Here is a 21982-nt window from a genome sequence, read left to right as displayed (position 1 = left end):
ACATGGCAGGGCATGCTGTACGTGGCATCAAACAAGGGCGTTCTCCCTAAGCTTGTGATAACACATTCTCAATGACCCGGTGGCTACAGGACACCTTCCTGGTCCTGGCTGCTTCCTCCTCTCAGATGCCACTGAGACAGTTATGGGGCAAGGACATGGCCTGACTTCAGTTCTAGAGGGGTATATGATGGCACTTGTGGCTGACAACCCAGGACACCAGATATTTGCACCCACCCCTTACTATTAAAAATTACCACCCACCCTAGAGGTTCAGAAAGCACGTGGGCAGCTTCCTGCATTACAGCCAGAGCAAGTTTGGCTCCCTCAGGGGTAGCTGTTCTCCGCAGCACTCAGGTCCTTTAGGAATGTGACACTAAGTTCCCCCAGGGGAGCGGCTCATTATCCTGCGTGGAACTCGCTGAGCTGACCTTGGCAACAGGGAGGAACCCATCCGCTTCTCGCTTCTCCTAGGCCTGGGGGTAGGGGGTCATTGCCCTGTCGCTTTCGAGTTGACAGTGCTCCCCTGTCCCGCCCCAGAGGTAATTCATCCCTGAGGGCAAAGCCACTCTTGCTCTTCAAACTCCAGTCCCTTGAGGGGGTCATCAGTTGGGGTGTCGCCCTCGGGTGGCAGAGGGGGAGGAGACGAGCACCTCAGGCCACGCGCCGCCTATTTCCGGGCGCTGCGGCCGGCCTGCCCGAGCTGCTGGGCGGGGCTGCGGCCGGGCCCCAGCTGCGACGAGGCGACCCCGCGGTGCTCACCCCGCGGAGCGGGCGGCAGAACCATGGCCGGCTGCTGCTCGGTGCTCCGAGCCTTCCTGTTCGAGTACGACACGCCGCGCATCGTGCTCATCCGCAGCCGTAAAGTGGGGCTCATGAACCGCCTGGTGCAGCTGCTCATCCTGGCTTACGTCATCGGGTGAGCGGGCCTGGGGAGGGGCCGCGGCTGGGGGGGACCCAGACGGCCGGGGGACTTGGCAGTGCCCCTTGCTCATTCCCCCCCCCCAACTCCGGGCCTGGGGCTCCCGCTGGGCTGCCCAGGATCTCCACCCCTAATCCAAGGGGCGACGCGACCTCCCCGGGCTCTAACCATCTGGAACCGGCTTCTACAGGACCCTGGGGGATACTTGGACGTCCTATGAGCTAAACCTGGCTAGATTGTCACCCTACTTTTCTCGCATCTTTATCGTCCAACTTGCTCCGAGACACCCTTTGACTTGGTGGAGGGGCTTTACTCCCTACCCAGTCCCAATCTTCTCCGTTTCCATTTTTAAATCTGCTGACAAAAAGCAAGCCTTGTGATTTTCATTCGGTACTTTCTGGGTCTGTGGTTTCCGGCCCTTTAAGAACCTCCTGATAACCCAATACCCTGGAGATGTCACGCTTCCCAAAAATGACCTGAGGTCACTAACTTTGTTTTGTTGGATTGTTTAGAATATGGGTACTTGCCTTATTCTGAGTCTAACCTCTGCTCCCCATTCATTGTCTGTATATACCCTACCATCACTAGGCATTATTAAATATTTAATTTTAATTGAATGCGCTGTAAGAATTTAATACACCCAGGAGAGAAGGCGGGCATCACCTTGCCTCTTGGACCTGCACTTTGTATTCTAGTGTCAGCAGCTGCTGGTCTGACAGGTGGATCTGCTTGCTCTTCTTTCTAAAGGGCCTAAAGCAAGGATCCCTATCTAAACCTTGGAACCTTTTAGGAATCCTTAGAAAAATACTGATTGCCGGTTTACAAGCTGTTTATTCAGATACATAGATAGCTGTAAAGCAGGGCTTGCCTAAGGTTATGTTCCTGTCTTTGCGCAGCTGAGAAACCTTTGTGAACCTCCCCTCCCGGGTATATAAAACAGGTACCTAGGTGGTGGGAGAGCTGGCCCAGTAGTTAAGAATGCCTGAGGCACACTTTTAATCCTAGCACTGGGGAGACAGAGGCAGGAGAATCTTTGTGAGTTCCAGGCCAGCCTGGTGTATAAAATGAGTTTCAGGACAGCCAGAACTATATATAGTGAGATCCTGTCTCAGAAATAAATAATAAAGTAACAGGTCTCCTGCTTTGGTGTGAAGTTTGGAATCTGTTCAGACTGCCTAAGGGAATTCACAAGATGGCCCGGATCCTTTCCAACATATGTCAGCGCAGAAGTAGCAGGCACGAGAGGTAACTTGCCGGAGTCTGGTGCGGGAGTCGTGGCTGTGCCTGCAATCCCGATATTCAGGAGCCTGACTCAGGAGGATGCTGAGTTTAAATCCAGTCTGGGCTACACGAGACCCTGTCTCCGAAAGTCTTTATACACATCAAAGTGTGTTTAGCATGCACGAGGCCTTGGGTCCTTCCCCAGTGCCTGAAGAACACCTGGCCCATATCCAGGTTGGGACTTGTTAAGGTGCTGGAGTGAGGAGCTCAGTGTTCACAGTGGACTCCTCATACCGAGACGGGCAGCTAGCTGACCATATAACTAGCCATTAGATTAGATTATTGGATTAGGATTACCTGGAATCCGGGCGCCAATGGGCCTTTGCGCTCTCTGGGATGATGTGTTCAGTGTTAATGCTCTGGACTGTGAGGGGTCTGTGGCTGTCGTTATCTTAAGAGGGCCACATGCAAAAAAAAAAAAATTAAAAAAAAAGCCGGGCGGTGGTGGCGCACGCCTTTAATCCCAGCACTCGGGAGGCAGAGGCAGGCGGATCTCTGTGAGTTCAAGGCCAGCCTGGTCTACAAGAGCTAGCTCCGGGACAGGCACCAAAGCTACAGAGAAACCCTGTCTCGAAAAACCAAAAAAAAAAAAAAAGTCATTATTTTTTCCTGTGTCTTTTCTTTGAGACAAGATCTCTAACTATCTCTAACTGTAACTTGATATGTAACCCAAGCTGGTCTCGAACTCATAAAGATTAAAAGCATGTATCACACCTGGCTTACAATGTATTTCTAATCATGGACTCTTACCACTGAGCTACACTCCCCACCCCTATGGTGTTCTATTTCTATTGGGCAGCAGAGTTATGGCGTCTTCTTATTCTCCTTATACAGTAATATCTATCCCATCATTTATAAAACAAAAACAAAAACAAGCAATGCTTTGTTTTCGCTCATCTTACCGTGATCAAAATCGATTCAGGACTTATTTTAAACTTTTGTTGTTTTTTGAGGCAGGGCCTTACTATGCAGCCCACGGTCACCTGCACTCACACGACATAGTCCAGGCTGGCAGAGGGATTTGAAGTGATCTTCATGCCTTAGGCTCCTGAGTGCTGGGGATTATAAGGACGATCCATCACCTCCTGGCTTTTAAACTTCTTTGTTAGCTTTCTGATTTCATTAATCTTGGTGAAAGTATAATCTCTTTCTGCATAAAGCAAATCCTTCCTCAAAAAGACACTGACCTCAGAGTCCCCGTGATCTTTTTTTTTTTTTTTTTTTTTTTTGCTTTTTCGAGACAGGGTTTCTCTGTAGCTTTGGAGCCTGTCCTGGAACTATCTCTTGTAGACCAGGCTGGTCTCACAAAGATCCGCCTGCCTCTGCCTCCCAAGTGCTGGGATTAAAGGCATGTGCCGCCACCGCCCGGCTCCTGTGATCTTATTTCTGTGATGAAGAAATACCTAACCACACGATGGTGGCGCCATCTCTCTTTCCAGTCTACAACTCGGTGTTCTGGGTCTTAAAACTCACAGCCTGGACCCTAAGGTCTATGTCAAAGTGGGTTACGTGGGTTCTAGTGCCAACGGGTGCCAAGACACCCTGCAGAAGAGGACTTGGTGGGAGAGAAACCCAAGTTTAGGATGGGCAGAGGATTTGGGGATGGCTCATGTCAAACAAACCCATGAAAAGGTAACAGAAAACACCAATTTCGGAAGTCTGGCCGAGGAGGAATGTCTCCTAGGGAGGTGGATCTTAGCATTTCTTGGTTCTGAAACCACAGCAGACTGGTGTCCCACGGAGGTTTAATAGCCGCTTTGGGGGGGCAGCATTCTGACTGCTGCCTGGCACTCAGGACATTGTTCTCGCCTATCGGTTTATCTCGCGCAACCTATGGTGTTCTGCTGGCCTTCTCCGCTAACAGTAGGAACAGTGACTGCATGGAAACTGAGATCCGGGGACTCCAGTTCGCGTCCAGTATCCGGCACACTTTTGATTTGTAATTATCTAGCCCAGCAGCTAACACCCTTACTTCTGAAGGAGAGTAGCAATGTGATGACCAGGATCCCTAGGAAGAAGTAGGACGGTCTGTAAAAGTTCCCCCAAGGGGCCGAGGAGACAGCTAGGATGGTGAAGTACTCAACTCATAAGGACCAGAGTTTGAGACCCAAAACTAGTGCTGTATCACATAACTGTAATTCCAGCACTGGAAGGAAGAATCAGGTAGGTCCCTGGAGCTCATTGGCCAGCCTAATCATCCAACCCCAGGTCAGTGAGATCCTGTCTCAGAAAAACAAGGTGGGAGCCAGCTGTGGGGGAGACACACGTCCTTAATCCCAGCACTCAGGAGGCAGAGGCAGGTAGATCTCTTGGAGTTCAAAGCCAGTCTGATCTGCATAGCAATTTTCAGGACAGGTCAGGCCATGAATGAAAACCAAAATAGATGTGTTCTGAGGAAGGGTCCCGAGGCTCCCTCTGGCCTACACATGCAAACTGACACACAAGAATATAGACATAAATTTCCTGAGCAGAACATGGCACAGGCCCGTGATCCTGATGCTTGGGAGAACGAGGCAGGCCATCATCTTAAGTTCAAGGCCAGCCTGGGCTCTGTATTGAATACCAGCCAGAGCTGTATAGCAATTCCATGTTTCAAAAAGTGCTTGCTAGCCGGGCGGTGGTGGCGCACGCCTTTAATCCCAGCACTCAGGAGGCAGAGGCAGGCGGATCTCTGGAAGTTCGAGGCCAGCCTGGTCTACAAGAGCTAGTTCCAGGACAGGAACCAAAAGCTACGGAGAAACCCTGTCTCGAAAAACCAAAAAAAAAAAAAAAAAAGTGCTTGCTAGCTGGGCATAATGGCACCCACCTTTATTCTAACACTGGGGGGGTGGGGGCAGAGGCAGGCAGATACCTGAGTTCGAGGCTAGTCTGGTCTGCAGAAAGGGTTCTAGGACAGCTAAGGCTACAAAGAGAAAGATGGTCTCAAAGAAACTAACCACACAAGTTTAAAAACAAAAAAGTACTTGCTATGCAAGACTAACAACCTGAATCTGATCCCCAGAATCTACGATGGAGAAAATCAACTTCTAAAAGTTTCCTCTGGCTTTTACGTGTGAGCCCACACTTTCACACACAAACACACCAGCTCACACACACACACACACAACCAGCTCACACACACACACCAGCTCATACACACACACACACACCAGCTCATACAAACACACACACACCAGCTCATACACACACACACAAACACACGAGCTCATACACACACACACACACCAGCTCATACACACACACACACACCAGCTCATACACACACACAAACATACCAGCTCATACACACACACAGACCCACACACACAAACACACCAGCTCATACACACATACACACGCACAAACATACCAGCTCATACACACACACACACCAGCTCATACACATACACACACACAAACACACCAGCTCATACACACACACACCAGCTCATACACACACACACACCCCAGCTCATACACACACACACAAGCTCATACACACACACACACCCCAGCTCATACACACACACAAACACACCAGCTCATACACACACATACACACACACACCAGCTCATACACGCACACACACCCCAGCTCATACACACACACACACACACACACACACACACACACACGTGCACCAGGTGGGTGTAGTGTCTCACAACTAAAATCCCAGTATTTGGGAGTCTGAGGTGGAAGGATTACCACCTCAGAATTTGAGTCCAGCCTAAGCTACACAGCCTGTACCAGACCAGCCAGGGCCACATAGCAAAATCCAGTCTAAAAGATGGGATTCTCCTGTCTAAAGACAATAGAGGCTTCAGAGGTTTCTGGCTTGAGTTCAAATCCCTACTCTGCCACTTTCTAGCTGTATGACCTTGGGTAAGTGACTTAACCATTTTTTTTCCCTATTCCTATCTCTGTAAATTGTAGCTAATAATAATTTGTGTCTCGTGAAGTGGTTATGAAAACGGCTTAATACATGGAAATCAAATGGAAACCATTGTTAGATTCCCGTAGACCACAGTGTCTTGAGCCCGCTCAGACATCCAGTGATAAGGACGACATTCACCGAGCCTTTCCTGAGTACCGATGACCGACCGTGCTGGATATAAGCAGTGGGGCTGTGCCCATTTCACACAGTGGAGTATAGTAGGAGTTCAGCAGCTTTTGTCTGTCACATGATTAGGGAATGCCACACTTGCACCGGGTGGCTATGGGAGACTCCCTGGCGTCGGTTCGAGTTTACCGATGCCTGTGACCTGCTGTGTTTTTTTAGGTGGGTGTTTGTGTGGGAAAAGGGCTACCAGGAAACTGACTCGGTGGTCAGCTCAGTGACGACCAAGGCCAAAGGCGTGGCTGTGACCAACACTTCTGAACTCGGATTCCGGATCTGGGATGTGGCGGACTATGTGATTCCAGCCCAGGTATGTCTCGCTGTGACTAGAGGCTCTTCCTGGGTGGCTGGAGTTGGCACCTCTGTGCCCAGGATGTTTTAGCTGGAGACAGCAGTGCAGTCAGATCTCTGGGATGTCATTTCTAACAGAGAACCCTGGAGAGCTCTCCTTCTGGAGTGTGGCTGGCTCCACCCAGCACTATCTTCCCCACCTTCTTCTCACTGAGCTCTCGAGGATGAGAAAGCAAAGATCTTTAGTCTTGGGCAGAGTGAGGCTGGAAAGAGCACCTCCCGCATTGTGTGTTTGCTTTCCTGTCTTACACCCACAAGGTAAAGCTTGTCAAGACGGTATATTAAAAACCAAACCAAACCAAACCAGCAGTTAAAGACCACACACCCAAACTAAAAGGAAGCGATCAGATCCATCAGGAACAAAGAGGAAGAAATACCGCACTGGCGTCCTAACCTCCAACTGTATGTTAATCCGTACAGACGCAAGCTAACATTTTGTCTCTTTTTCAAGAACGTAGAGATGGAGCCTAGGGTTCACACATGCTAGGCTAGCGCTCTCCTACAGAGCCAAATCCCCAGCTCCAACGCTGCAAGTTAAACATTGACTCTTTAGCTATGTGCCTCTTGGCCAAACCCTGGTCGGGCGTCTCCTCCAAATGGCTGATGGGCTGGCTTGGTGTGTATGGTGGCCAGACTAGTTAAGCTGTGAGCATTTAGAGCTAAGAGGGAGAAAACAAGGACTTCAGATCTTCCCTCTAAGAGTGTTCATTTCCCTGGCCTTCTCAGAAGGATCTGAGGGGAGAAAAGCCAGAGCTAAAGAGACAGAAAGATAAGGCATGGTGGTGCATACCTTTAATCCCAGCACTCAAAAAACAAGGGCAAGCAGATCTCTGCCATTTTCAAGGCCAACCTAGTCTACACAGTGAATTTGTGAGTCCCAATGTCTGGAAACAACTTTTTAAAAACCAGTTGGAGCAAGTGGTTGCAATTGGGTTGTCCAGTCTCTGCAAAGTGGTGGTGGCTCCCAACCCCATCCTAACAAGCGCTGAGACCGTCACGCCCAGCATACCTGCTGCAGCTAAAGAAGGAATAAGGCCCGCTCCTGGGAGTGAATGGGAAGGGCCAGCCAGCAGCTGTGCTCTGTCAAGCAGCTGAATGGGGGCGAGGGCTTCCCTGGGCTCTCCTTCTAAGCTGTCTCCACGGGCAGAAAAGAACCACATCTCTGCGACGCGTCTCTAGATTGAAGTTTCCCTAAATGAAAGAGATAAGCAACGGGGAACGGAAAGGCGATAATGTACATGGGGTGCCTAAGAGACCTGTTCCCCGAAATGGCTCCCAGAGCCGACTCTGCCTTTTTAGGAGGAGCATGAAATGCTGAAGTTTCTAGTAGCTCTTTAAAATTCCAAGCACCCAGTGGAGGTTGGGGGGACATCTAACTAGAATCTCCTGGGGTCACTGTCTGTCATTCTTGTGTGAGGAGGTCATAATTAGCAATTCCTCTCTGCTATCTGCAGAGAATTGCTTCTAGAGGTTCTGGCTTAGCACCTTCATATCTACAAGGAAAAAGCAAAACCACTACAAAGAGAGAAATGTCTGTTACTGGCTCTCAGGCTCTTCCCAAGAATATTCATTTATTTATTTATTTGCTTTTTTTTTTTTTGAGACAGTCTCACTCTGCTGATTGGCCTTGAACTCACAAAGATCCTTCTGTTTCTGCTTCCTGTGTGCTGGAATGAAAGGTGTCTGCCATCATATCCAGCCTTTAGCATGCTTTTAAAAATATATATTTTATGTGTCTGTGTGTGCACCTGAATGCATATGTATGTGCACCATGTACATGCAGTACCAGCAGCAGTCAGAAGAGGGCATCAACCCTTGAACTAGTGTTGCAGGTGGTTGTGAACCACCATTGTAGATGCTGGGAACTGAACCCAGGTTCTCTGGTGCTCTTAACAATTGAGACATCTCTCTAGCCCGTGTGTGTGTGTGTGTGTGTGTGTGTGTGTGTGTGTGTGTGTACATGCGTGTATATATATGTGGAATTGGAAATTGAATGCAGGGCCTTGTGACTGCTAGGCTAATATTCTACCACCAAGCTACATCCCACCCTCTGTAGCATGTTTCTGAGGTTGGTGTGTGTGACAAGCACGTATCAATATCCATTTGATGACCGAATGCTAATTCCACTGCAGGGGTTGGCCACAGCTGATTTTCCATTCGCTGCAGGCCTTTGCCTTGTTCCCACCTTTTGCCCATCAGGAATATTTACGTGCAGTGATCTGTTTTGGTTGCTATTTTATCTCCGTGGAGACGAACAGGGAACCACAGATGAGTTTTATAAGTTGTGCTCTTAAAAATAATGAATCTTATGTGTTAGAGTGTTTTGCCTGGATAGGCCAGAAAGGGGCACTGGATCCCCTGGAACCGGAGCTGCAGATTGTGAGCCACCATGGATGTGGGTGCTGGGCACTGAAGGAAGGGCAGCCAGGTTCTTAACCTCTGAGCCATCTCTCCAGCCCCTGAAATTGTATTCTTTTTTTTTAAAAAAGATTTTTATTTATTATGTATACAGTGTTCTGTCTGCATATATGCCTACTTGCCAGAGAGGGCACCAGATCTCATTACAGATGGTTGTGAGCCACCATGTGGTTGCTGGGAATTGAACTCAGGACCTCAGGAAGAGCAGTCAGTACTTTTAACCTCTGAGCCATCTCTCCAGCCCCCTGAAATTGTATTCTTAAGGAAATTTCTGGACAGATTTAATAGTTCACACCTGTAATCCCAGCTCTTAGAAGGTGGAGGTAGGAGGATCAGGAGATCAAGGGCAGCTTTGGCTGTATACATTTCGAGGCCAGCCTGGGCTACATGAACCCCCATTTCAGCTACTCTTCCCACACATAAGAAGGGGGGGGACTTCTGGCTTGCACTTTCTTCCCTTTCTTTCTTTCTTTCCTTTCTTCCTTCCTTTCTTTCTGTTTTTGTTTTGTTTCAAAACAGGGTTTCACTCTGTAGCTCAGGCTGGCCTGGAACTCATAGAGATCCACCTGCCTCTACCTTCTGAGTGCTGGGATTAAAGGCATACACCACCACTGCCCAGCTCTTCTTTTTTAATGTTTTCTTGACCTGTAGTTTTTGGCTTTTAAATACTCAAATGCTTTCTTAGGTATATTTTATTTAACTTTATTGTATAGGTGTTTCCCCTTGCACGTATGTCTGCACGCCACTTCACACCTGGTGCCTGTGAAATCCAGAAAAGGGGGTCAGGTCCGCCGGAACTGGAGTTACTGATAGTTATGAGCTACCATGTGGGTGCTGGGAATCAAATCCAGCTCCTCCTGAAGAGCAGCCAGTGCTCTTAACCACTGGGCCACCTCTCCAGCCCCGCCCCACTCGCTTCTGAGGGGCACTCAACAGGGGTCTCTCGTCTCCGCAGGAGGAAAACTCGCTCTTCATCATGACCAACATGATCATCACTGTGAACCAGACGCAGAGCACCTGTCCAGAAGTAGGTGGCTCTTTGGGGAGCCCTCCGGCTTCACGCCCACATCTGCTCCTGGCAAACTGTGTGGGGCTGGACCACATGGAACCGGTTTTCATTCTTCCCTTTTTTGCAGGTTCCTGATAGGACCACCATCTGTAGCTCAGACTCAAACTGCACTCTTGGCTCCACAGGCACCCACAGCAATGGTAGGAGTGGGTGACTGAGCAGCTGGGACCAGGGGAAATGGCTTCCGATGACATCACACTTGCTGTGGCCCATCTGCCGCCCCTCCCCCCACCCGCCGCCCCACCTGGGGCTTGGCTTGGATGAGCCTGGGGTCAGTTCTAGCGCCCACTGATGCATGAACTCCGGGGGAATCTGGTATCAGAGCAGAACTGGGGCCCTCTTAGCATTCATTCGCCCGTGCTGTGGCAGACACCTCAGGTGCTGCCCCCTCTGTGACTTGGTATCACTTGGCAGATACATGGCCAGTCCTGAGGCAGCCTTCTTGTTCTATCTCCACCTTCCAGACACTATCTAAATCCCACAGTTTACTAAAGATTGGCTGCCCAGGATCCTCAGGGGTCTCATATTGTATGCCGCAAAGGTAAAAGATTGGCGACAAGACCCCTATGGACCTGGACGTGTTCTGTCTTCACAGGAGTTGGGACTGGAAGATGTGTCCCATTCAACGAGTCTGTGAAGACCTGTGAGGTAGCAGCATGGTGCCCAGTGGAGAACGACGCTGGCGTGCCAATGTGAGTCCTCCCCAAGGCTCCCTAACCCTGGTTCTCAGCCTGGAGGGAGGTGACAGAGAGGGAGCGGTGAGCCTGGTTGCCGGGAGTGGGGCCGTTGCACCCAGGGAGAGTGGTTGTCAACCACAGAGCCAGGGGACCACAAGGGTTGTCACTTGTGATAAGGGTGCAGGTGACCTACGTGTGCCTGAGCATTGTCGGGTGCAAATAACCCACAGGAAACAGTTCTTGGTTTTTCGTCTTGGTTTTGTTTTTTTTTTTTTTAAAGAGCCTCACTATGTGGCCAGGGATAGCTTTGAACTCTTTTGTTGTTGTTAAGTAATTTTTAATGTGTGTGTGTGTGTGTGTTTGTGTGTGTGTTTGTGTGTGTGTGTGTGTAAAGTGTGCCACAGCACAAGTGAAAGTTGGAAAACGACTTGCGGATCAGCTCTCTCCTTCTGCCGTTTGGGACCAGGAATGGAACTCAAATCCTCAGGCATTGCAGCAAGTGCCTTTACCCACTAGGCCATGTCACCAGCCCAGCCCTGAATGCTTGGCCTCCTGCTTTGGTTTTCCAAGTACTGGGAATACCAGCGTCAGCCATCATACTGGCTTTTGATAGCTAGAGCACCAAGCATACACACACACTCACACACACACACACACACACACACACACACACTTTGATCCCAGCCCTCGAGAGGCAGAGGCAGGTGGATCTCTGTGAGTTCAAGGCCAGCCTGGTCTACAGAGTGAGGACAGCAAGAGCTATGTAGAGAAGCCTTGCCTCAAAAAACAAAACAAAATAAAACAAAACAAAAAAACACATGAGAGGCTGGAGAGATGGCTCAGAGTTAAAAGCCCTGACTGCTCTACCAGAGAACTCAGGTTCAATTCCCAGCACCCACATGGCAGCTCACAGCTGTCTGTAACTCCAGTTCCAGGTCATTCAACACCCTCACTCACACATAGATGTAGACAAAAAAACTCATGTATATAAAATGAAAAATTAAAACCTAAGTAATTAATCAATTAAATTTCTTTCTTTTTTTTTTTTTTTGGTTTTTTCGAGACAGGGTTTCTCTGTGGTTTTGGAGCCTGTCCTGGAACTAGCTCTTGTAGACCAGGCTGGTCTCGAACTCACAGAGATCCGCCTGCCTCTGCCTCCCGAGTGCTGGGATTAAAGGCGTGCGCCACCACCGCCCGGCTCAATTAAATTTCTTAAAGATTAAAAAACTATATGTTTATGTCCACCACATTCTGCCAAGTGCCTATGGTGCCCACAAGGCCAGCAGAGGGCACTGGATGCTCTGGAGCCAGAGTTACAGGGGGTTGTGACCCACATGACATAGGGTGAGAGAATCCTTAACTGCTGAGCCATCTCTCGCCCTCTCCCATTACTTATTAAAAAAAGTTTTTCAAATTAAAATATAATTACAGTGTTTCCTCCATCCAACTCAGTCTATATAACCCCCATACCTACTCCCTCCCAAATTCATGCTTCATGTTCCTGTTACACACACCTGTACACATGCACACAGGCATAAATATACGAATACAACCTGCTCAGTCATTTTAGTGTTAAGCTTCTTTGACTTTTAAATGTAGCTGCCGGGTCGGCGGTAGTGTCTTATGTGTGCCTTTAATCCCAAGACTCAGGAGGCAGAGACAGGTGAGTTCGAGCCTAGCCTGGTCACAGAGAAACCCTGTCTCAAAAAACAAACAAAACAAAACAAAACAGAAGTGGCTGCTGGGCCAGGAAGATGTTTCAGCAGAAAGGGGAACTTGTAGTTCTGTCCCTAGAACCACATGGTGGGAGGAGAAGCAGCTTGCCCCCGGCTGTCTGGCCTCTATGCATGTATACCAGTGCTTGCCCATGGCTGTCTGGCCTCTATGCGTGTATACCAGTGCTTGCCCATGGCTGTCTGGCCTCTATGCGTGTATACCAGTGCTTGCCCATGGCTGTCTGGCCTCTATGCGTGTATACCAGTGCTTGCCCACGGCTGTCTGGCTTCCATGTGTAAGTTTTTCATGTAAAAACTTAAGGGTACAGACAGTGTGGAGCAGCGATGGTACTGTAAGCCTGTGATCCTAGCGCTCAGGAAGCTTAGGCTGGAGGAGGGTGGCAACCAGACCAGTCTGGGTTACATATGGAGACTGTATCTGAAGAAACGAGAAAACAAATCACAGCGTGGCTAAAGGTGTATTTGACAATATATTTATATTGGGCAGCACTTTGCAGGTCTAAGCTGGTGGGGCAACTCAGATTGGATCTCTGGGAGCTCTGGGGCTCACTCCGGGCCAGTAGGAGACCTTGTCTCAGAGGAGGTGGGCTGTGCTCATGAGGAAGCCACCTAAGACAGTACTCCAGCCTCCAGGTGTGTGCCCAGACATAACCTCTGCATCACACACAGGCATAACCTCTGCATCACACACAGGTGTGCAAACAGGCATAACATCTGCACCACACACAGGTGTGCACACAGGCATAACCTCTGCATCACACACAGGTGTGCAAACAGGCATAACATCTGCACCATACACAGGTGTGCACACAGGCATAACATCTGCATCGCACACAGGTGTGCACACAGGCATAACCTCTGCACCACACACAGATGTGCACACAGGCATAACCTCTGCATCACACACAGGCATAACATCTGCATCGCACACAGGTGTGCACACAGGCAAACCTCTGCACCACACACAGGTGTGCACACAGGCATAACCTCTGCATCACACACAGGCATAACATCTGCATCGCACACAGGTGTGCACACAGGCAAACCTCTGCACCACACAGGTGTGCACACAGGCATAACATCTGCATCGCACACAGGTGTGCACACAGGCATAACCTCTGCACCGCACAGAGATGTGCACACAGGCATAACCTCTGCATCACACACAGGCATAACATCTGCATCGCACACAGGTGTGCACACAGGCATAACATCTGCACCACACACAGGTGTGCACACAGGCATAACCTCTGCACCACACACAGGTGTGCACACAGGCATAACCTCTGCACCACACACAGGTGTGCACACAGGCATAACCTCTGCATCACACACAGGTGTGCACACAGGCATAACCTCTGCATCACACACAGGTGTGCACACAGGCACAACCTCTGCATCGCACACAGGTGTGCACACAGGCACAACCTCTGCATCGCACACAGGTGTGCACACAGGCACAACCTCTGCATCGCACACAGGTGTGCACACAGGCATAACCTCTGCACCACACACAGGTGTGCACACAGGCATAACCTCTGCACCACACACAGATGTGCACACAGGCATAACCTCTGCATCACACACAGGCATAACATCTGCATCGCACACAGGTGTGCACACAGGCAAACCTCTGCACCACACACAGGTGTGCACACAGGCATAACCTCTGCATCACACTCAGGTGTGCAAACAGGCATAACCTCTGCATCACACACAGGTGTGCACACAGGCATAACATCTGCACCACACACAGGTGTGCACACAGGCATAACCTCTGCACCACACACAGGTGTGCAAACAGGCATAACCTCTGCACCACACACAGATGTGCACACAGGCATAACCTCTGCATCACACACAGGCATAACATCTGCATCGCACACAGGTGTGCACACAGGCAAACCTCTGCACCACACAGGTGTGCACACAGGCATAACATCTGCATCACACTCAGGCACTGAAAACAGATGTTTCCATTCTTATTTGGTCCCTTCCTTTACATCGAGGAGGAAGCCCTGACTCGGGGTGTCTTGATTATGACTTGCTGATTTGTATTTCTTACATAGAACAAGCCCCAGACCACACACTCAAGGCAGACTACAAATTTTTGTTTGTTTTGATTTTCCTTTTTTTAATTTATTTTTTATTTTTATTTTTTTTTATTTTTATTTTTTTATTTATTTTTTGGTTTTTCGAGACCGGGTTTCTCTGTGGTTTTGGAGCCTGTCCTGGAACTAGCTCTGTAGACCAGGCTGGTCTCGAACTCTCAGAGATCCGCCTGCCTCTGCCTCCCGAGTGCTGGGATTAAAGGCGTGCGCCACCATCGCCCGGCGATTTTCCTTTTTTTTAAAGATTAACATTTTTTTTAGATACTATTTATTTATTATGTCTACAGGGTTCGTGCCTGCATGCCAGAAGAAGGCACCAGATCTCATTGTAGATGGTTATGAGCCATGTGGTTGTTGAGAATTGAACTCAGGACTTCTGAAAAAGCAGCCAATGTTCTTAACCTCTGAGCCATGTCTTCAGCCCTGTTTTAGTTTTTCAAAACAGGGTTTCTCTGCTTAGTCCTGGCTGTCCTGTAATTTGCTCTGTAGACCAGTCTGGCCTTGAACTCACAGAGATCCACCTGCCTATGCCGCCCGAGTGCTGGGACTAAAGGTGTGAGCTACCACCACCAAGCTCAACAACAAGTTTTAACAGCACTGTTTTGGGAATGAATTGGGAGCAACACAATTCTTATGAATGCATACAAACTGTGGTATGTCCATACAACGGAATATTGTTCCACCTTAAAGAACAAAGCCTCGTTCAGACCCTTCTGCCTCAGTCTCTGCAGAGCTGGGATAACAGGTGTGAGCCGACTCCGAAAGCCACCACTTACCTGACAAATGGACTCAGTTTTAAAATGGCTAATCTTATTTAAATTCCACTCCAATTTTTTTTTAAAGAACAGTGAGGTAATGGAAAGTACTGCCTATGGGCTGTGCAGGTTATTGGTGTATGATACAGAAAATGGCAGAAACAGAGACCCTCGTTATAATCCTTTCCTCTTGATAAGGAATGTGGACTTGGAGCTGAAAGAGCTCCAGACCCTCACTTAGCAGCAGCGGTGATGGGCTCAGCTCCCCTCATCGTGGTCCCAGTGGCTTTGCTGCTAAGGCAGAGCTGATATGAATGACCCCGTTTATAACTTCAGAGTTCTTGTCTGCCTCAGGGGAGGCCTCCACCACTGAAGGGCCAGTCCTGCATTTCTGGATTCTCACTGAGAAAAATCCACTCCCGAAATGAGTCCCCTTGGAAACAGACTCACCTCATGTGTCAGCCAAAAGCTGACGTGGCACCCTTCAGAGCCTACTGGTGGTGGTATGGTTTCCTTTTCAGCAAGGCCAGGATGTACCCGGAGGTAAACCCCCTATGCTCCAACTCATAAACCATCTGTGGAGCATCCGTTCCCCATGAACACCTGAAAAGGCCAACGTGAGGCCAGCGGACAGCTAAGGAATCATGGCGGCCGTGGCCAGCATCCTCCTCAGCAAATGCTCAGGTTCTTCACTGCCCAGTGCTTCGGACCAGGAGTCCCACCTTTTCAGAGGAAGGCTCAGGACTGGTGACCTAGTGCTACACAGAAGAGTAGAAAATGCTAGGCCGTTTCTCCTTCAGAGAGACCTGTTAGAGGCGCAGCAGCCGTGTGCATGTATTCTTTTCCAGGCCAGCTTTTTTAAATGCCGCGGAAAACTTCACCCTTTTGGTAAAGAACAACATCTGGTATCCCAAGTTTAATTTCAGCAAGTAAGTGGGGGCCAGGCGCGCGTGTTCATAAGCCTCTTAAAGAGCTTCTGCCTCTCCCTGAGCTTCCTCTCGCTCAGACTTTCTGCTTCCTCCCTGGCTTCAGGAGGAACATTCTCCCCAACGTCACCTCTTCCTACCTCAAGTCGTGCATTTATGACGCTCAAACGGATCCCTTCTGCCCCATATTCCGTCTTGGCAAAATCGTGGAGGATGCAGGGCACAGCTTCCAGGATATGGCGGTTGAGGTAGGTACTAGCATGGCTTTTCACACACCTCCTTGGCCCCAGTGTGGACCCCAGTTCTGAAAGCCTGGCTGTGTCTCTTTTGCTTCCCCCACAGGGAGGCATCATGGGCATTCAGGTCAAGTGGGACTGCAACCTGGACAGAGCTGCCTCCCTCTGCCTGCCCAGATACTCCTTCCGGCGCCTCGACACCCGGGACCTGGAGCACAATGTATCCCCTGGCTACAATTTCAGGTACGTGAGCCTGGGCCTTGCCACACATGTTGGGGTGAAGGGGTGATAGTAGATACCTATGGGGTTATTCATACTGCCCCCCCACAAGACAGTACCCACGGGACAGGCTGTGTATCACCGGTTCAAGGCAGGAAGGCCAGGTACCTGGCAGGATACTCCCAGAAGGGCCTTGCTCAGGGGATGTCCAGGCCCACAAGCGTTCTCCTTGCTCTTTCATGCTACAAGCGCTCAGCAGCTAAGAGCACTTGAGGCTCTTCCAGAGGACCAGGGTTTGGTTCCCAACACCTACACGGCAGCTTACAATTGTCACAGCTCCTGATTCAGGGCATCCAACACCCTCTTCTGGCTTCCTTGGGTACAGCATATACATGATGCATTTATATGTAGGCAAAACACTCATACACATCAGATAAAAATAAAATCTTTTTTGCTTTTAATGTGTTGAGATTTGCAGGGTAGAGGAGAGAAGCAAGCATCTTAGCCTTCCGAGGGCCATCTTTTGCCACATCCCTGCTCACTACTGTGAGGAACAAGATGAGCTTGTGAACTCTGTTCAAGGCCAGTGGTCCAGAAATGGTGTTTTAATAACTGATGTTGCCCCAGCATGCAGGGGCTACAGGTGTAACCTGTCGAGAGCCTGTCTCTGCTCAAGCCAGGCATGGTGGCACACATCTTTAACTCCAGGACCCGGGGGACTGAAGCAGAGGCACACATTTGAGGCTAGCCTGAGCTGCCTCACGGGGCCCTGGCTCAGTAAAAGAAAACAAAGGGCTGTGCTCAAATTTGCCTGCTGAAAACATCAGCTTCCCTGACTCTAGTAACAAAACTGAATGGTTCAATAGAATTTTATTTTTTGGTAGTTTGAAACCAGAAGTCTAGAATCAAGGTGTCTGCAGGGCTGTGCTGCCCCAAGCTGTTACCGGATTCTCCTTGGCCTCTTGTCCGTGTGTCACCACCTCCGCGGTCACAGGATCTTCCTACCTCTGCCTTTTCTCTGGTAGCTGAGGATGACCTTGAACTCCTGATCCCCGCCCCCCCCCATCCCAAGTGCTGGGAGCAGAGGTGTGCACTACCACACCCACCTTTTTTAGACAGACCAGGAACTTGCTGTGTAGACCAGGCTGGTCTCAAACTCCAGAAACAGAACTGCCTTAACCTCCTGAGTTCTGGGTTAAAGGCGTGCACCACCACGCCTGGCCTAGCCTCTCTTCCTCTTCTTGAACACTGGATTTAGGGTGGACCGAAATCTAGCATGACCTCATTTTAACTAATTACGTCTGCAAAGCCTTCTTTCCAAATAAGGTCACACTTGCAGGCCCTAGGTGGACATGAGCTTGGGAAGGGGGGCACTATAAAATCCAGGACACTTGGGAATCTGATGAGAGGCCTGGGACACCTTTGCCATTTTTTTAAAGCAGCAAAATCCTATGTTCATTTAATGTGCTTTTGCTGAATGGGTCTTTAAAAAGGTTGCCCTTTGCCTCCCTCTAGTGGTAATTTGTGGTATCAGATTTGTGTGAGGTTGTAAGAAGGCTTACCCAGACTAGGGCAGGTATTTGAATGCTTGTTCCATTTCTATTGCTTCACGGTTCTAGTGGAGACCTCAAGCTTGAGTTGGAATCCTCGAGCTGAGAAGTTGATGGATCCCACAAGACACCCAGCTCCTGGCTTCTGCCAGCACTAACCTCACCCGAGAGTCCCAGGTCTGGACCACAGCATAGAAGCTGTGGATCAGATAAATCCAATCCTGGTAGAATGCTAAGGCTCGGGTCTGGTAGAACAGTAATCAAGGCAAGGTTTCTTTTGGAGGTGCTGAAATTCTAAAATTGCCTGCATATTTCAGAACAACTAATTGATCTTTTAAGTTTCCAGAGCTCTGGGATTCTGTAGTTTGGTGGGTGAGTGGTGTAACTGTATTTCAGCTCAAGTGTGTATGCCAACCCAGCCATATAAACAACAAAAAGACAGATGGTGGGCAGGAAGAACCACTGAGGCGTGGCATATCCACCTGGAGCCAAGATAGCGGGCTGAAGCGAATGCCGTGGCTGCTTGGCCTTGCGGTCCTGCAGATCCCTGCTGGCTGACGAGCTCTCTGTTGGCAGCCAGGGTCCCCTGGAGAGAGGCAGGTGTCTTGGCTGTGTCAGGAAGGTCATTCAGAGCAAGAGGCGTCTGCCATCCTGTGGGAGATGGTGATGACAGGAGTCACTCTGTCCCTCTGCCACCGGCCTCACATTAGGTGAGGCTGACCCGGGGTGCTTAGTGTGTGCTAAGTCTGCAGAGCAGCTCATTGGCCACGACCAGCTGTGCCCAGGGCCTCGGGTCCCGCCCTAACAGCTTTCTCCCTAACCCACCCTCTCCTCCTTCAGGTTTGCCAAGTACTACAGGGACCTCACTGGCAATGAGCAGCGCACACTCATCAAGGCATATGGCATCCGCTTTGACATCATCGTGTTTGGAAAGGTCGGCCCTCCCTTGAACCCCGCAGGGAGAGGGAGCCTCCCACCACCCTATTTTCTACCGTCATCCCACTCCGGTTCTCTTCCTGTCTTACACAGGCTGGGAAGTTTGACATCATCCCTACCATGATCAATGTTGGCTCTGGCTTGGCACTGCTGGGGGTGGTGAGTGACAAACTGTTCCTTTCGGGAACTGGACCCTTCTTACTAGCAAGGGGCATAGTGAGCGCTGTCCTTCCCTACACCCTCTAGGCTGGACACTTCTAGGGGTGAGAGGAAAGAAGCCCTAGGTATCCCATCTCTGGGACCAAGTCCCTTGGCTGGGGTCCAGCCTGATTCAGAGGAATGGAGATGCCTTTCCTCCTCAGCAGGCTAGGTTTCAAAGGAAGGGGTCTACACAGAGCAAGAGCTAAATGCATCCTGGTTCATTCTGTGCTAAACCAGGCGACTGTGCTATGTGACGTCATAGTCCTCTACTGCATGAAGAAAAGATACTACTACCGGGACAAGAAATATAAGTATGTGGAAGACTACGAGCAGGTAGGCAGCTGGGCCGGGCAGGCCATAGGTCTGAGCACCTTGTCTTGTCTCTTGTCCCAGTGGAGAACACCAAGCAAGGTTGGCATTGACCTGTCCACTGACCACCTGTGATAGAATTTACCTCCAGCTTTTCTTCAGATGGACGCCTTCTTTAAAACCCAGCTGTTTTTGTTTTTTCAAGACAGGGTTTCTCTGTGTAGCCCTGGCTGTCCTGGAACTTGCTACATAGCCTCAAACTCAGAGTTCCTCCTACATCTGCCTCCCGAGTGCTGGGATTATAGGATGTGCTACCACTGCTGGCTAACCCAGCTTTATTTTAATTAGTCACACCTGGATTGTGGTAACAGCTGGTAGGACAGTATCTGTATCAACATGGTACATTCATTTTGTGAGACCTTCCAGAACCAACTCGAGGCCTCTCCATTGTTAAAATCCTTCCAGGGATTTTCCCTCAAGGGAAAGCACCAGCTCCTCCTGCCCCTGGTGGCTGGGTAAATCCTGGTGGCAGCACATGCTGGGTAGTTATGTGTTTACTCCCTCCCTGCAGGGTCTCGCGGGCGAGATGGACCAGTGATGCCTGACCCTCCACTTCAGCCCCGCACAGCCCTCATCAAAGCAGTGAGAAGGGAGAAATGGCTGTCGCATCACTTGAGAGAAAGTTCCAGAGTTTAACTGCTCCTCCACTCCACACTCAGGGCTGCCTAGTGGGTCTTGTATCATTTTGGTTTTGATGTTTTTGAGCCTGGGTCTTGCTTTGTGGCTCAGCTGGGTTTCAGGTTCAGGATCTTTCTGCTCCAGCCCCCAAGAGTGCTGGGATTACAGAGGTACTTCACAGTACCCTTCTCTTTATGGGTTTTGGCATTTTTAAAAATCTTTTAGTTTCACTGTATGTACCTCAGGTTGGCCTCAAACTCAAGGCATTCCTGCACCCTCTACAGCCTTTTCACCTCACCTTTTGTTGTGTGTGTGTGGAGGGGCGTCATTTGCTCACTACACATAGCCGACTCCTGGTATGGTGTTGGCTGGGTCACCTGTTGTTTATGTATATGAGCATACTGTAGTATGAGCATACTGAGGAAATACAACAGTCAGAGAGCAGACACACTGCTGAGACTTGTGGGGCTGCCATCTTCTCCGGCGTCTCCAGGACTGGCTCCCTTGGAAGTTCCGGTCCTCCGAGGCACAGCAGCTTTGTCCAAGCACTTTATAAGGGAGAGGGTTCTCCAGGTGTCGCTGGCAGGCCTGGGGCACGGCTCCTCTTCCCTGTAACTAGACTCTGTCCCTTGTGACAAAGGCAGAGTTGGCTTTCCCTTTCAGAAGGGCTTTGTTGAAATGACTGAGGACCAAACATTAAATGACATTCCAATCCTTGTCTGTGTGGTCTCTCGGCTTGGGAGCTGGAGTACTCCTTCCATCATGAAAGTCGTCAACATCCAAATGGAGTCCCCAAACAAGAAGGGGCTGGAGCAGCAGATCCTCATGTGGTCCCGATAATAAGATCATGCCTATGCACAACCTTGCTGCGAAGGTCACTTCAGGAGCAGCTACAGTTCCTGATCACCTTCTGGTCACTGCCCACTTGTGGTTTGTAACAGCCCTGGCGGTCCCCACATTTGCCACCTCTATCCTGCCCTGGCTCACAGAGCACTGACACGCCCTGCACTCTTCCACCATCTCTGAACTAACAGATTTCTTTGGGGACCCCACTTTCCAGTCATATCTGTGACAACCTTCACAGTAAATTCTGTGGGCCAGCTGCCGTGCTCAGGAGAGGGCTCAGCTTGCTTGTGGCGGGAGGTTTTGGTTTCGTGGTGCTAGGAACTAGACTCTGGGTCTTGCACATGCTCCAGCCCCAGACTTGCTCCTGGGACTTCAGCATTTTCCCCCTAATATACCTACAAGCCTACCAACTGTGATCCTCACTAGGTTGTTCCCACAGAACATATGTGATGTTTTCCATAGCTGCTATCTTCATATGAAACAGCTACTATCATTATAAAAAGGGGCTGCTGGTCTACAGGTAACAGTTTCAGGCCGTGGCTTATCCCTTCCCCCTCAGTAGTTTCTCCAGGACCACCTGCATCTGCTGCTATGGGTACAAACTGGTGCCATTGCTGGCCTGTAGTTTCACATCATCATACTGGCTCAATTCTGAACTGTGAAAAGT

General features: G+C 49.7%; 1 protein-coding gene across 2 annotated transcripts; it reads left to right on the top strand.

Moving 5' to 3' along the window:
* The first annotated feature begins 633 nt into the window (after nucleotides 1–633).
* P2rx4 (purinergic receptor P2X 4) lies at nucleotides 634–21185 on the top strand. 2 transcript variants are annotated; one of them, XM_075979768.1, is made up of 12 exons: nucleotides 634–916; nucleotides 6460–6607; nucleotides 10022–10093; nucleotides 10203–10275; nucleotides 10731–10827; nucleotides 16263–16343; nucleotides 16447–16588; nucleotides 16683–16819; nucleotides 19186–19279; nucleotides 19375–19440; nucleotides 19720–19815; nucleotides 20363–21185. In XM_075979768.1, the coding sequence occupies exons 1-12, from the start codon at nucleotides 783–785 to the stop codon at nucleotides 20387–20389; spliced, it is 1167 nt and encodes a 388-aa protein (XP_075835883.1). In that variant the 5' UTR covers nucleotides 634–782; the 3' UTR covers nucleotides 20390–21185. The 2 variants fall into 2 exon arrangements, with proteins under 2 accessions (XP_075835883.1, XP_075835876.1); XM_075979761.1 differs by lacking the exon at nucleotides 16263–16343 and having other exon boundaries at nucleotides 686–916.
* The last annotated feature ends 797 nt before the right edge of the window (nucleotides 21186–21982 follow it).

The sequence above is a fragment of the Microtus pennsylvanicus genome, chromosome 1, assembly GCF_037038515.1.
Source record: "Microtus pennsylvanicus isolate mMicPen1 chromosome 1, mMicPen1.hap1, whole genome shotgun sequence".
NCBI classification, from domain to species: Eukaryota; Metazoa; Chordata; class Mammalia; order Rodentia; family Cricetidae; genus Microtus; species Microtus pennsylvanicus.
This window is presented reverse-complemented; position numbering and strand designations above follow the sequence as displayed.